This window comes from Bos javanicus, chromosome 4 (assembly GCF_032452875.1).
Source record: "Bos javanicus breed banteng chromosome 4, ARS-OSU_banteng_1.0, whole genome shotgun sequence".
NCBI classification, from domain to species: domain Eukaryota; kingdom Metazoa; phylum Chordata; class Mammalia; order Artiodactyla; family Bovidae; genus Bos; species Bos javanicus.
In genome coordinates this window covers 22,736,626-22,753,151 of record NC_083871.1, presented here as the reverse complement: position 1 = coordinate 22,753,151, position 16,526 = coordinate 22,736,626, and the positions used below count along the sequence as shown (strand labels likewise).

The 16,526-nt window shown below is 38.2% G+C and overlaps 1 protein-coding gene across 8 annotated transcripts in view; it reads left to right on the top strand.

The window, feature by feature from the left end:
• The window catches only part of ETV1 (ETS variant transcription factor 1), a 98,450-nt gene that overhangs the window by 30,912 nt on the left and 51,012 nt on the right, over window positions 1-16,526 (top strand). For 6 of the 8 annotated variants that reach the window (XM_061413591.1, XM_061413588.1, XM_061413587.1 and 3 more), the window contains one exon: window positions 12,562-12,666. The exons of the other annotated variants lie outside the window; for them this stretch is intronic. In XM_061413591.1, coding sequence (XP_061269575.1) covers window positions 12,562-12,666 — 105 coding nt within the window. The remainder of the gene's footprint in view (window positions 1-12,561; window positions 12,667-16,526) is intronic. 8 annotated transcript variants of the gene reach the window in all.

Below are 16,526 nucleotides of genomic sequence, written 5' to 3'. Positions count from 1 at the left end.
TTAATTTCATGGCTGCAGTCACCATCTGCAGTGATTTTGGAGCCCAAAAAAGTAAAGTCTGACACTGTTTCCACTGTTTCCCCATCTATTTCCCATGAAGTGATGGGACCAGATGCCAAGATCTTAGTTTTCCGAATGTTGAGCTTTAAGCCAACTTTTTCACTCTCCACTTTCACTTTCATCAAGAGGCTTTTGAGTTCCTCTTTACTTTCTGCCATAAGGGTGGTGTCATCTGCATATCTGTGGTTATTGATATTTCTCCCAGCAATCTTGTATCCAGCTTGTGTTTCTTCCATTCCAGCGTTTCTTATGATGTACTCTGCATATAAGTTAAACAAGCAGGGTGATAATATACAGCCTTGACGTACTCTTTTTCCTATTTGGAACCAGTCTGTTGTTCCATGTCCAGTTCTAACTGTTGCTTCCTGACCTGCATACAGATTTCTCAAGAGGCAGGTCAGGTGGTCTGCTATTCCCATCTCTTTCAGAATTTTCCACAGTTTATTGTGATCCATACAAGTCAAAGGCTTTGGCATAGTCAGTAAAGCAGAAATAGATGTTTTTCTGGAACGCTATTGCTTTTTCCATGATCCAGCAGATGTTGGCAATTTGATCTCTGGTTCCTCTGCCTTTTCTAAAACCAGCTTGAACATCTGGAAGTTCACGGTTCACATATTGCTGAAGCCTGGCTTGGAGAATTTTGAGCATTACTTTACTAGCGTGTGAGATGAGTGCAATTGTGTGGTAGTTAGAGCATTCTTTGGCATTGCCTTTCTTTGGGATTGGAATGAAAACTGACCTTGTCCAGTCCTGTGGCCACTGCTGAGTTTTCCAAATTTGCTGGCATATTGAGTGCAGCACTTTCACAGCATCATCTTTTAGGATTTGAAATAGTTCAACTGGAATCCCTTAGCCTCCACTAGCTTTGTTCGTAGTGATGCTTTCTAAGGCCCACTTGACTTCACATTCCACGGTGTCTGGCTGTAGGTTAGGGATGACACCATTGTGATTATCTTTGTCGTGAAGATCTTTTTTGTACAGTTCTTCTGTGTATTCTTGCCACCTCTTCTTAGTATCTTCTGCTTCTGTTAGGTCCATACCATTTCTGTCCTTTATCGTGCCCATTTTTGCATGAAATGTTTCCTTGGTATCTTTCATTTTCTTGAAGAGCTCTCTAGTCTTTCCCATTCTATTGTTTTCCTCTATTTATTTGCACTGATCACTAAGGAAATTGTACAGTTTACCATATTTGGGATCTTGGGCCAATTACCTTTTTTAAGCCTTGTATGTAAAGGGGAAAGTAAATGGATTGATGTAATGATTAAATGAGGTGTCTTATGTCAAGATTTTGGTATACAGGTTAGTATTTGATAACTCACACTCTGTGTAGAAGGAAGACATTATTTGTGTCTATATTCTTTTGAGGCCAGAGGATTTCTTAAGCTACCAGTGACAGTTTTAGGATCATAGGGCCAATAATACAGTTAAAAAGAATTGAAAATGACTGCATATGGTTGACATAGAGGTGAAGAAATTTGGTTTGTTTCGTCATTCCTGCTGCCTACCACCTGCTGATAATATACTTATTCTAGATAGAGATTATGACTATATTATTCTTTAAAAAGTAAAGATCTCACCCTTTTTTCCATTACCAACCCAAAAGGAAGGAGCACTACAGATGTAGCAGTGTTATCTTATAAAATTGTGAAAGATCCTGTGCTTTCTCTTGTTTGTGTGGTAGGTTGTCTATGCCCAGTGCTTGAAGTATTTCCACTAAGAAAGACAGTGTATTTATGACTCATAATTGGAAAAAAAAGGTGGTGTGACAGATGAAACCATTTTTTTCTTAATATGTTATTTTACTGAGGTGTAGTTGACTTATAATGTTTCAGGGACACAGCAAGGTGATTCAGTTATACATATACACATATATTATTTTTGAAATTATTTTCCATCATGGTTATTACAAGATATTGACTATAGTTCCCTGTGCTATACGTAGATGGAACCATTTTTAAACCATGGTTAAGAGTCATCCTATTTTAGAAATTGTGTGAATTATTTGTACAGATATGATGCCAAGATAAAGATAGACAAATATTTAAGTCTTTATTCATGTGAAATACAGTTTTTGTGCATAAAGGTATGTTAAAAAAACCAAACCAAACCGTGATCCTTGAATTCAAAATCATACTAGGAAATTTGGAAGAAGAGGGTGAAATATGTCTGGGATGATTAAGATACAGTAGAGTGAGAAGTTAACGTAGCAACCAAGAGTGTACTGTAGGTTCTGGGATCCTAACTAGTTAGGCTCAGTATCTCAATCTACTACTTCTAGCTGAGTGACCTTGGCAAGTCACTTAATCTCCCAATACTTTCATTCCAGTCCTTCCTGGAGCTTACAAAAAGGCTCTCAGTGGTTAAGATGCTATAGATGTAGAACAAGAATAAAACTAAACAGGGTATTCATAATTAACATCATTATTATTATAAAATTAAGAAAAGTCCTGCATGACTAACAATGAAAAGAATGCTGCATAAATACTATAGCGTTTTTAAAAGTAAGAGATTATTGTAAATTGGAGTAGTTAAGAATGCCTGCATGAAGAAAATGGAACATGACCTGGAACTAGAAATCAGATCCTTAGAATAAAATGACCCATGAAATGCAGTGAGCCTGGAGATTATCCACCCTTCATGGGTAGTAGTAGTGAATACTTGCTCAGTGCTCCTTGTGTGCTGGGTGCTTTTCTAAGCACTTTATATGTATATTCATGTATTATTCTGTGTTTACACCAGCCTTGTGTTCTGTGAGCTATTATCTCCTTTTATTCAGGTGGGAAAATTGAGGCACAGAGTAGTTAAGTGGCTTGTTTATCATCATAGAGTGACCAGGTTGCAGATCTGGCTCTCAAGTTTACACCTGTAACCACTCTCCTACACTGTTCCAGATAGAGCTTTGTGCCCAGACTAATGTTACGGGGCAAGAGAATTTGCCAAGGTGACTAGTAGTTGTTGCCCAGGTCGTTAGGCACTTAATCCTCCTTAGTGCCTAATTTTCAATATTTCTGTGCATCTAGCACCCTGGTTGGCTTCTCATGATGTGTATGATTTCCCCAGTCATGATGGGAGGACCCATTAGGTTAGATGAAGGCCAGATGTTAATTTCTCTGCAGGAAATCTGAACATTCTCTGTCCCTTGGGAAGAAAGGCAGTTGTATTTGGAGATTAGGTGTCATTGGGTAGCAGGAGAGATGGAGTTTGAAGGTCAATGTAAGTCAACATCTGTGAGGCAACAAAAATCAATCAGGTATATTTGGGGTTTATTCCTAAGGACAAACAGGCCAACTTGGAAATTTCTAAGCATGCAATTAGATGTCACATTCTTGAGGAAGAGAAAGTAGAAAGAAAAAGGCAAAGGGACATACATAATATATATATTTTGTACATAGGTTTGAGCAGATAGGCACACTGTCATTAACCATATTTTAAAAACATACATACTAAGTAATGCACTTCTGTCAGAATTGTTTTAATTGTATCAGTGGAACCTAATGTGGTAAGTCTAAGAAATGTGCAGTGGCTGAGAATTTAAATGCAAGCATTGTAACAGGAGAGGGGAATCAAGCTTTATCTGACTTAATATTTATCCTCTGCACACCCTCAGTTTACAAAGCTCCTGTTAACTTCAAAGGGGTGAGGTGGAGAATGCAAACCAGGCCAGTTGTGTTGGTGATCATAGTTTTTTTGCAGGTGGTCTCCATGTGTTTCTCCAAAGTTCATCTTTTCTATTTGCACACTTGGAAAGAGTACCGAGTCCTCTTTCATCTTCATATTTTTGTAGTTTCTTGGAGCTATCCATTACAAAAAAAGGGCTAAATAAATTCTTTGTGTGTTTTGGTGCTAATGTAAGCTGCCGAATGTGTTAGCTGGTGACAGTATTTGACACACCTTATAGTCACTTTACACCTGCAGTTATAACAGATACATTGACAGAGCTCTGTGTACTAAAGAATGAGATTATATTTCAGAATACAACATAAAATGGAAATCTAAAAAAGAAGTCCATTCTGCTTGTGAGTTTCTTACATTATATTATGTTGGTAAATACAGGGGCTTGAAAAGAAATGCTGTTTGTTGTCAATGTTTGTCATCCTCTTTGATCACTAAGTGGTAGAAAAATGATCATTCCTGTATAATTTGTGATCAGCAGCAGACATTATAATATTCGTTTATATTCACATGGGCTTGCTGTTAACATCTAAGCGTCTCAAAAGGCAAATTTTAAAGAGATGGTTCAGGTTGACATAGCAGCAGACATAGTTTTGACAGTTTTCAAAGAAAGCAGTTAAACATTAGAATATGTTGATTGTTTGGTTATACCACCTCATTTAAGCAGGGAGATCCATTTATATAGACCTTACATCTTTAATTTTTAAAATCCACAAGGATTCAGTCAGATGAGTTCAGTCACTCAGTCGTGTCTGACTCTTTGCAACCCCGTGAATTGCAGCATGCCAGGCCTCCCTGTCCATCATCAACTCAGACTCATGTCCATGGAGTCGGTGATGCCATCCAGCCATCTCATCCTCTGTCATCCCCTTCTCCTCCTGCCCCCAGTCCCTCCCAGCATCAGGGTCTTTTCCAATGAGTCAACTCTTTGCATGAGGTGGCCAAAGTACTGGAGTTTCAGCTTTAGCATCATTTCTTCCAAAGAAATTCCAGGGCTGATCTCCTTTAAAATGGACTGGTTGGATCTCCTTGCAGTCCAAGGGACTCTCAAGAGTCTTCTCCAACACCACAGTTCAAAAGCATCAATTCTTCGGCGCTCAGCCTTCTTCACAGTCCACCTCTCACATCCATACATGACCACTGGAAAAACCATAGCCTTGACTAGACGCACCTTTGTTGGCAAAGTAATGTCTCTGCTTTTGAATATGCTATCTAGGTTGGTCATAACTTTCCTTCCAAGGAGTAAGCATCTTTTAATTTCATGGCTGCAGTCACCATCTACAGTGATTTTGGAACCCAAAAAAATAAAGTCTGACACTGTTTCCACTGTTTCCCCATCTATTTCCCATGAAGTGATGGGACCAGATGCCATGATCTTAGTTTTCTGAATGTTGAGCTTAGTAGCTAATATTTAAATGAAATTTATGGGAAAATTCAATCTAGTGGGTAATTTACTAACTGGTTAGTGCATCTATATATTGTAACATAAAGACTTGCATTGTGTGAGGATTAGTATGATTTGATATGTATTTTAATGATGTGCTTCCCTGGTGCCTCTGATGGTAAAGAATCTGCCTGCAGTGCAGAAGACCCAGGTTCAATCCTTGAGTTGGAGAGATCCCTTGGAAAAGGGAATGACTACCCACTCCAATATTACTGCCTGGAGAATCCCATGGACAAAGGAACCTGGTGGGCTACAGTCCCTGGGGTTGCAAAGAGTCAGACATGACTGAGCAACTAACACTTTCATTTTTCTTTGATGTTACCACAGAATGCTTTGCCCAAAATAGATGTAAAAAGATTTTTAATTTTGAAATATTATTGCTTCCATGCTATGATTTTCTATTTCCAATAATACCTGTACAATACTGCTATCCAGTTATGCTCAACGTGTTATGCTTAATATGGTAATCGAATTTCCTCTTATTTGCAGTTAGCAAGTCAAAGTAAAAAAATATACATTGGAAAGTTGCCATGACATTATTGGCCCTGGAGCCAAATTTAGTAACTGATGAGAAATCTTGGTTCTGTCAGATGGGGTGGTTTCTTGAAGGACCAGAACAATCTTATTACATGGCTTTTCCCCTGTAATGTGGCCTCCAGAATGCCCTTGTTGGGACCCTGCAGTAGAAAGGCTCTAGAGTAGGAAATGAAGGTACAGACATTCTTCGAGCTAGCAGCTGGGAAGTTATATCAACAACTCTATGAAGTGTAATAAAAATTGGGGGATAATTTTCAACACATTTAAGAAGCCCTTCTGGAATACTGTGAAGAAGATGAAAATTAAGGAAATGTCTTAGGTGTTCAGCGTGTGTAATTAATGAATAGTTGCATAATACTTGATTTCATAATTTTAGTTATTCTAACAATTATATATCCCTGTATGTGTTAGTTGCTCAGTCGTGTCCAACTCTCTGTGACCCCATGGCCTCTGTCCATGGATTTCTCTAGGCAAGAATACTGTATAGGGTTGCTATTTTCTTTTCCAGGGTATCTTCCCAACCCAGGGATCAAACCCAAGTCTCCTGCATTGCAAGCAGACTCTTTACTGTCTGAGCCACCAGGGAAGCTTCTTATGTATCTCTAGATCATATCAACTAACTCATATTTAATTATAAATTTGTATAAATATGTCTTAAAATGAATTGGGTTGTGGGGTATAAAAATCAGATTTAAGAAATTGTATATCCATGGATAAAGTCATTCTCAGTAACTGTTCATTGTGAAGACTGTGAAAGTGTACAAGAGTAACCTCTTAAACTCCTTATGTAATATTGTGTACTGACTTGGTTCATTTGTGATTCATAACTACCAACTGTTACACTGATTAAAAATTAAAGATGTGTTCCTGTAGAAAAAAATTATAATCTATCATGTAATACATTTTTGTAAGAAAAACATATTCAAAGGAAGTTATCTATAAAAAATGAGTATGTTAAAAAAATTACAGAAATCACTTATATAATGCTAATATAATTCTGAAACTCTATTCCAATAACTCTTTTCTTGGGATTATATTCTTTATTTGTGGAAATGAGATATGTGTATATACTGATCCTTTACATTTGCTTCCTGCAACATTTGAAAGTGAAATCAGCTCCTTATATACAGCATTTTATGTGGTATCTCTTGATTATTTATTCCATGACCTTGGTTAAGCCTAGCCAAGGCTTTCTTGGTTGGTCTTTTTTACTAGCTTTTGACTTGTTTGCTTATTATATTGATGAAGGCTGGGCCTGTGTCAGTAGAGACTTTTATAGTTATTGTTTTGATATCACTCTTATGCTGCACACTTTTAAAATTATTTATTTTTTATTTCTGCTCTGCTGAGTCTTCGTTGCTGAGCGGGCTCTTCCCCAGTTGTGGCAGGTGGGGGCTACTCTTCATTGTGGTGTGCAGGCTTCTCACTGCAGTGGCCGCTCCTGTTGCGGAGCACAGGCTCTCGGGCATGTGGGTTCAGTAGTTGTGGCCCATGGGCTCTCGTTGCCCCAAGGCATACGGAATTTTCCCACACCAGGGATCTGACCCGTGTCCCCTGCATTGACAGGTGGCTTCTTATCTGCTGCACCCCCAGGGAAGTCTCTGTGCTATAGATTATTTTAAGTTGATATTTATTGTTAAGAAATGGAAAAAAGGGCTTGATTGGCATCTGGAGATGCTGATGATCTTGTCACAGTTTTGAAAGCAGACACTGATACTTAGCTATGCTTCTTATTTTTAAAGAAAATCTTGATGGATTTCCATAAGGAAATTTGATCAACAATATTATCTGCTGTATGAAAAAAATATGTAGTTTTCTAAAGGTTTCTACATAATAATTAAATAATTTTTTCTTCCTAAAGATTATTTTGAGGTTAAAAAATGTGATTCCCAAATCCTAGTATTTACTTGTATCTCTCATGCATCTCCCTTTCTTGGGGAGCATTCTTAATCTGGTGCAGTTACATAAATCTTTTTCACGGTAGGCAAGATAGTTTGAGTGCAAGCTTTTCTGTAAAAATGGTCATTTCTAATGGAAAATGCTCTAGAATACATTGAATTAAATATTACAGAGCATGTTTAGAGAAAATCTCCAAATTTATTTTGGGGGAGAAGTTATAAAAATTTTGAGCTACATAGTGGTTGGTTTAAGTAAAATGTGTCTGTGGGATTTACCTGCTTTAGTATTAACAGCTGTAACCATTGAGGTCAACTGACAGATGATTTCTTCTTAAGAAGGTGTTTATTGTCAGGAAAATTGCCAAGTTTCCTTTGTAATTACTCTATCTTTGTTATTTTGGCAGCCTGTAAGTTTTATTGGTATTTACTGAAAGGTAATTTTTTTTTTTTGGCTCTTGCCAGCTGCCTTTCTGTTTTTGGGCAAACTTTGCTAGCTCTGGTATTCAGACCATATTTTCAACTTTTTCTGCCGATGGGGTCGTTTTGAACAAGGAGCCAAGTGACAAATAATGTCTGAATTGTTCTCAATCATGTTTTCAGGAGAGTGACATCAGAATACTGCAGGTGTACTTCAGTCATTTGAGTCTTGCCTCCTGCTTATCCGGTGTATCATTTTGGTACTGCTGCTACTACTAAGTCACTTCAGTCGTGTCCGACTCTGTGCGACCCCATAGACGGCAGCCCACCAGGCTCCCCCGTCCCTGGGATTCTCCAGGCAGGAACACTGGAATGGGTTGCCATTTCCTTCTCTAATGCATGAAAGTGAAAAGTGAAAGTGAAGTCGCTCAGTCGTGTCCGACTCATAGCGACCCCATGGACTGCAGCCCCCCAAGGTCCTCCATCCATGGGATTTTCCAGGCAAGAGTACTGGAGTGGGGTGCCATTGTCTTCTCCGATTTTGGTACTGAAGTGGTCAATTTAAGACCAGGCAAATTACAGAATCTCACTATTTTCACATGCAGCCTGGAGGAAAAGTATGTTGAAATTATGAATCAAAAGTGAGGATTCACTAACTTGAAACAAAATCGAATCTTTCAAGCAGTATGGGTCATCAAATCCAAATGGAAAGATTCTTTTCAGGAGGTTAGTATTAAAAGAAGTAAGGCCCAAACATTTGAAGAAATAGAGCTATGATATAATTTTTTAGACTTGTGGGTGTGAAATATAGGTTTGGAATTTCAGTTGCCTTCTTGGGGATATTCACTTTGTAGGTTGTGTACCATTTTTCATACCTCTGGGCTTATTTAAAGACTTTTCTAGTTCATACTATTACATGTGAGATGAATTCTAAATTTAGAATTATACTGCTCTAGTTTTGAAGACCATGATAATAAATTCAATTTAAGCAAGTCTTTGCATCACTATTTATTTCATTGCTTAAAAAAGAATACTGGAGAAAAGTGGTTATATCTATACTTAATTGCATAAAAGCTTATTTATTTGACTACATGTTCTTAGTAAAACTTACAAATTACAGAAAACTGCTGGTCTTTTTAGTAATTATTATTCTAAATTGGTGACAGGCATATTAGTAATTGGCAGTCTTCTTTGGCAATGAAGTACTATCTTACTTTCTTTTTTTTTTATGTTATTATGGTCTATAGAGTAATTAATGTAAGTCGCTCAGTTGTGTCTGACTCTTTGCAACCCCATGGACTGTAGCCCACCAGGCTCCTCCATCCATGGGATTTTCCAGGCAAGAATACTGGGGTGGGTTGCCATTTCCTTCATTCTTTTCTATTGTGTATTGTCTGCTTCCTTTTTTTAATCAATAGATTTCAAAGAATATATTAACACCATTTTGAACCATTTGTTAGAGATCTAGTCTGCAGGGGCTGGCACTCTGGGGGTTGTTCTGGAGAGATGGAGGAGGCAGCAGTGCAGGATGGAAAAAGCCCACCTTGTTCTGTCCTTCCTATGAGAAGGACCTGTCTTCATGATCACACTGTAGTGAGGACAGAGCACCCTTGGTGTCTGGATATTCTGGCCATCTGTCATGGCCACCCTCAGGACTTCTTCATGCTAGACTGAGAAACACCAGGTAGTGTGGGTATCTTCCAACTCAGCTAGGAATAATAATAGATCCTGCTCAGCCTTTTCCAAAAAAGTGTTGTCCATTATTTGAAAGAAATCACAGAATTACAAGGTAGGGAAGTAATATTTATTTTTGTGATTTTATAGGGCTTAACAAGTAACTGTATCAAAGCATAGTGGAACAATTTCTGCAGAAGAGGTGTCTTCCATATTTATAAAGGTTTTAATTTGGTAATTGATGAAGGAGGGTGGTTTTTGAGGGGTGCAGGTTTGGGTGGGTATCTTGATTCAGAATGCCATTTCAATTTATTAGATCTGTTTCTCAAATAGCTGCAGCTTGTTCAGGTTTGATTCCTGCCAGCTGGATATGAAGTACTCTCTGTTTGGGCTCACTATATGGAATCTGTTTCCAAAAAAATAGTGTCGTGCTGCTTTCCATCTACTGGACCAGTAGGGGTAGGAAGATCTGATTTGAAGCCAATGCAGAATGCAAAACTGATTAGATTTGGATTGTTCTAACAGGAGGCCTTCTTTTCCCTGTTCTTACCCTTTTCCAGATGGAAGAACCAGTTTCCTTCCAGGGCACTTTCTCCTGGCAATTAGACTGTGAAGATGAGGCTCATTTAGCACTACTAGAAGTACTATTATCGTAGGATTAGGCTTTAAAATTTAGAGGAATGAATCAACGCTGTTTGTCCGAGCGTTGTTTGTCTTTAATTTTCAATTAATGGTGCTTGTAATGCTTTTAAATTAGGAATATAACTTTTTATCTTTTGATCCTGCTTTTTGTTTTATCAATATATTAATAATAGCATTACTTTCCATCATCAAGTGGAAAGTAGGTGGTCCATGAAATGCCTTTTAAAGCATCAGGCATTTTAAAATGTTAACCATATGTTCACCTTTCTAATGTGCATTAGGTACCCTCCCTTGAATATAGTGGATTACACCCAATTGTGCTTTTTCATAGTGATTAAGGCCCATTATGAATTCCAGTGACCACCGTTTGCTAAAATGCAGTAATGCCCTCAGTTATTATTGAGGTACTTAGAGCTGTGTGGCCTCAGAATGTTATGCCCTCTGAATGTCTTATGTCAAATCTTTAGATTTTTCTTAGATATTAGTGAACAGTTACTTACATCCAGAGTTACATTTTAGAACTGCAAGGTTGCTTAGTGTGATGCTTTCATTTGGAGATTAGGAACTGAAGCTCGGAGAGGTTGTACAGTATGCCTGGAGTCACACAGCTAGCTAGCAGTGGGGTGGGAACTAGGTCCAGATTACTTGATTCCTCATCCAGTGCTCATTCTACCAGGCTATGCTGTTTGCTTTTTCCTTCTCTCAAGGTACCTTGCTTACAGATTCTTCTCCATGTACACATTTTTTGCTCTTAGTAAGTAGTTGACTTAATAATGTGAAATTGAAAACAAGATGAAATAGAAGAAGTAGTGCAAGTAACACTCTGATGGCTGAAGTCCTGCTTCTGTCATTAGTCACTTTACTTCCTTGAGTTTCAGTTTACCCTCTGTGAAAGGAAGTGGTTGGAGTCATAATGGTAATAACCAACATTTCCTGAGTGCCTACCATTGCCAGGTACTATTTGAAATTCTCCTGTGCATTACCTCATTGAACTCTCACACAAACTCCATGTGGAAGGTCTATGATAAGCCTCATATTATATAGGGAGAATCCAAATCTTGTAGTAGCTACCCGGTTGACCAGAAGTCCTTAAACCGGTAAGTAGCAAAGCCAAGGTTCCTCTCCATGCTCTTAGCCACTGCTGCTATGTCTCTGGATGATCTAAATGCTCTCTTAGCTGTTGTGCCTAAATATTCTGGGTTTGAATAATGACTATACCAATAGCGGATATTACTGAGTACTTACACACTGCACATAGAGTGTCCTATTTATTTAATCCTATCAGCAACTCTATGAGTCAGTTGCTGTTATCATGCCCATTTTTTATAGGAGAGTAAAGTGAAGCACAGAGGCTTGCTCAGTTTTACTACGGGTAAGTCAAAGTGGTGGCAAACTTTGAAACCTGACAGATTGAAGTACCTGCTACCTTTGCAGCCATGCCTTATTGCCTGAGAAGGGTACTTGAGTACCTAAGCCTGAACGTGATGTGAGTTTTATATTTATTTTTGCTGATTAGAGGTAATGTGTATGTGTCTGAGCACGTGCACATCCACATGTAGAAACACACTCACTAATGATTTCTTAGCTACGTGTTTGGTGAGGTGTAGAAAACACTCATGCCCAGTGTAGAAATGGGGGAAGTGAATTTAGTGCAGGAGATAATGGAGTGTGGAGTGGGAGCTATAGTGAGGACTGTGGCAGAGAGGAAAACACAGGTTCTGGCCGAAGAGGAAGCTGACAATGAGCTGTCAACTTTTGAGGCTGGAAAGTAGAATCAGTGTTGCTGGATATTGTGTATTTTTTTTTTCCTAGAGAAGCCAGAGTTTTGGATTTTTAAACCAGAAAGAGATTTTGAAGCTTATTTTTAAATGATCTCAACTAACTGAAATTAACTGAAGCTCCTATGTGAATCAAATAGAAACCCTCTGGTTTAGACCATCAGTACTGCTAGGTAGATGAATGATCTTCAGGTGAGAGCGAGTTGACTACATCATGGTATCACCACTAATTTTAGAAGAGGATGGGTCCCATATCCAGAATACTTGTCCATCCTCTTTTGTCTGTTAAAATGGCATAATGGTACACTGTGATGTAGAGAGTTGAATTATGAAGTGTACTTCTAAGAAATAACTGTCTTGTGAGGCTGTGGAACCTTGTCAGAAGGCTTTACTCTGCAGACCCCGAGATTTTGGCTTCTGATTTTGGCTCTGTCCTCAGCACTGGTTTTCAAGTCTGTAGATATCACACCTGATTCTGGATGGGGCCTTGAGGTGTGGAATGACTTCCGGGACCATTATACACTCTGTCCTCTCTTTTGTTCAGGTATGTACAGCCCCCTGGCAGGACCATTTAGGAATCCTGCAGTGGAGTGTGTAGTCCCTATTACTACTTGGAGTTTGGTACTAGTTAAAAAAAATCGGATTGTCCCCTTCTGAGAAACGTGTGGCTTCTCTGAGATTCAGTTCTGGTTTCCAAACTGCCCAGGAAGTTCCTTGCAGGTACTGAGTATTTACTTTCGGTAGCAATGTAGGGATGGGTTAATGACTGTTGATCTTCCTCCAGCGTGCTCCTCTTAGCACAGCAAGGCTTCTAGGTGATTTGCTCACTTCTTGTCTCTGTGTTACATTTTGGTAATTTTCACAATATTTCTAACGGTTTTATTATTACTATATTTGTTATGGTGATCTGTGATCAGTGATCTTTGATGTTACTATTGTAATTGCTTTGGCTTTTCTTTTTTAGCAAAAAAAAATGTATTTTGTAATCAAAAAAGTAGCTCCTCTTTTTTATCTTTTTACCCATTTTTATTATTTAGTCACTAAGTTGTGTCCAACTCTTTGTGACTCCATGGTCTGCAGGCTTCCCTGTCCTGTTACTGTTCCCCAGAGTTTGTTCAAATTCATATCCATTGAGTCGATGATACTGTCTAACCATCTCATCTTCTGCCACCCTCTTCTCCTTTTGCCTTCAGTCTTTTCCCAGCATCCAATGAATTGGCTGTTTGGAAAAGAGTCATACCCATAGGGCATTCACTTATGATTCCTTTAGCACAGAGGTTTCTGGTAGAAATATCAGCTCAGTCCCTAAAACTTGATCACATATAATGTTTTCAATTCAAGAATGCTGGGACCCACAACAAGGGGTGAAAATCTCCCTTGGTTCACCTTTGTGATTGTTACTGCCCAGAGTTCTGTGTGCTGCCAATACCATCAAAGGACCAACTAGATATGATGTCTAACCCCACTGATAATACTCCTTTTAAAACACAGAAAAAATACACATCAACTTGCTGTGCTATGGTCTAAATTTTTGTCTCGGAAGTATTATAGGTGAATCTATTTCCAGATGCTTCAAATAACGGAAAATAATGGAAAACGGGAATCAGGGTCTCTGTCCTTAAAATGTGTTTCAGTTTGCATTTTGATAGCGGTTTAGAAATGTTATCGCTTGTTTTGTCACAGACATAATTCACATCTTTCTTCGGGTACTGTAAACAAGAGAAATGGTTTAATGGCCGCATAAAGGCACTCTGCTGATAGCTGAGATTAGGCCCTTTAGTAATGGATGTCAGTGTGTGTATGTGTGAGTGGTATGTGTCCGCGGTGGGGGCAGGGCGAGCTTGAAAGAGGTAAATGTACTGGAAAAGAATCTATGAGAGGCTTAGATGCGGCCGAAGTGCCTGCCGATTTTCTGTAAGTCTTGGAAGATGGATTTATAAAGCATGTAACACTATTGTCTTTATTTGTACACAAACGTTCACCTTTGCTTCTGGAATTTAACCCTGTACTAATTGAGGTCATTGCCACCCATTTATCACTTGGAATTGAAGTGATATTAACTTAAAGTGAATGCTTTTCATCTGGTGAGTGTATTTCCAACTACATATATTTATATAAAAGGCTACATGCATTTTTCATGCCATACTTGTATCTGGCCTTAAATAACCTAATTTATGTATACCATTTACTTTTTCCCCTTTTTACAGAGGCTTTTTGAAAATTCACTGCCATAACCAAGGGAAATTTTTTTTACAAGTGCTTTAGTGTCCACAGAGTGATTTGTTTTGACTTTCTCAGTTATATTTTGTAAACAAGTATAGAAAACTCTCCGCATTATACATAACCATGGTCGAAGTAAATGCTTTGAAATTCCTCAAAGCACATAAATTTCTAGTGTTTTAGAGCCTCAATAATATGTCATTTTTTTCACCATCATGTTTGTGTATATCCCTGTAAATAGTCCACACAGGGCCGTTTATCTGATTTGGAGAGTCAGAGTAAACACAGGGTTAATAAAGCAAACTCGAATGTCCCTTGTTAACTAACTTAGCATATCCTAACACTAGGAGGTGTCACTATGCCATCCATCCACTCTTATATTTTCTTTTTTCTTTTTCTTTGCAGACCATAATCTAGAATAGGGATCAGAAAACTTTTTTTTTTCTCTGTAAAGGATCAGATGGTAAATATTTTAGATCTGGTGGGTCAAAGGGTTTCTGTCACATTGTTACTCAATGTAGTCCTAGACTACATAAATGAATGGGTGGAAAAGTGTTCCAATAAAACTTTATTTACCAGAACAGGTGGGAAACTGGATTGACCCATGGGCTGTGTGATTTGCCAACTCTTGTTCTAGAATACTGTTTTTTTGTTGTTGTTCAGTCGCCAAGTTGTGTCCAACTCTGCCACTTAAGCACACCGGGTCTCCCTGTCCTTCACCATCTCCTGGAGTTTGCCCAAGTTCAAGTCCATTGAACTGGTGATGCCATCCAACCATCTCATCCTTTGTCACCCTCTTCTTCTTCTGCCTTCACTCTTTCCCAGCATCAGTGTCTTCTCCAATGAGTTGGCTTTTCGCATCAGGTGCCCAAAGTATTGGAGCTTCAGCCTCAGCATCAGTCCTTCCAGTGAATACTCAGGGTTGATTTCCTATAAGATTGACTGGTTTGATCTCCTTGCTGTCTGAGGGACTCTCAAGAAATTTGTTCAGTAGATCATTCTAAAATAGATTTTTTTTGCACAGCCCAGAAATCTCACCATCAAAGTCAAGAGATTCTCATCAAGGCTCTAAACTCCCAGCTAATATTGATTCAAAAACTACAGATGTGATTCAAAGATGTAGTTTTATTTAGATAAGTAGTTAAAAATGTGATGTGTTTCTCTTCCCAGGGTAATTGTTTTGCACTCACAGAAATTACTGCTGTATTTCACTTGCATATATGATAAGAGTTGGGAGGAAAGCAAAGTGAAAGGTCACAGCTGAGACAACTTATCATTGTATTTATGCTCACTGTCCACATAGAGAAGGGGACCCATCATTTGTGACATTTTGGTTATCAGAGTCACAGGGAAGCTTTAGTTGTTGGATAGCAATATTTTTCCTTCAGTGGAATATGAGTAGTGTGAATTTTTAAATGCCTTTGGTCCCAGCAGTAAATTGAAAGAAGGCAGAATGCCTAAAAGCAAGCATGAATGCTCTGAGAATTGTTTTCATTTAGATGCAAGTGCCAAGAATATATTACTAAGGTTATGTATATAGAAATATGCATTGCATACACATGAATTAATCAAACTTGAAGACTGGATAATATACTTATTAGAACTTTTCTTAAAAAAAAAGCAACGTTATGAAGCTCCAATTGGAGTTCTGTGAGCTCTTGATGGTAGGACTTACTGTTCAACTTCTTCTGTAACTCCACATGTCCTGTCCCTTAGCAAATGGCATAATGTCTAGGCCAGTAAATGGATGAATTAATGAAGAAATATATGGATAAAGAAACATCTGATATAATGTTACAGTGGTTCTCATGCATGATGGAAATCTTAAGTGTGCCTACACAAAGTAAATTTGAATTGTATGGTCAAGGGTTCAAGAGTTGCTGCCCAAAGCCCAAGACTTTAATTCCTACCTATAATAAATTAGTCCTAGGCTTTTAGTTAGGCATGAAGCTTAGCTTCTTTATGCCTCTTTAAAATTTTTTTTCCCCAAAATTGGAATGCTAATGTCCTTCTTGTCTTGAATGATGAAAATCCAGAGTTGTTGAAGATTCTTTGGAAACTTTATAATACTGTGTAAATCTGAGTTTTTTGAGGCTTTGTAGGAGAGTTTTCTATCACTATTCCAAACTCAATGAGAGTTCAATATATTAATATTAACACCAAAGTTAAGCATATTATCTTTCT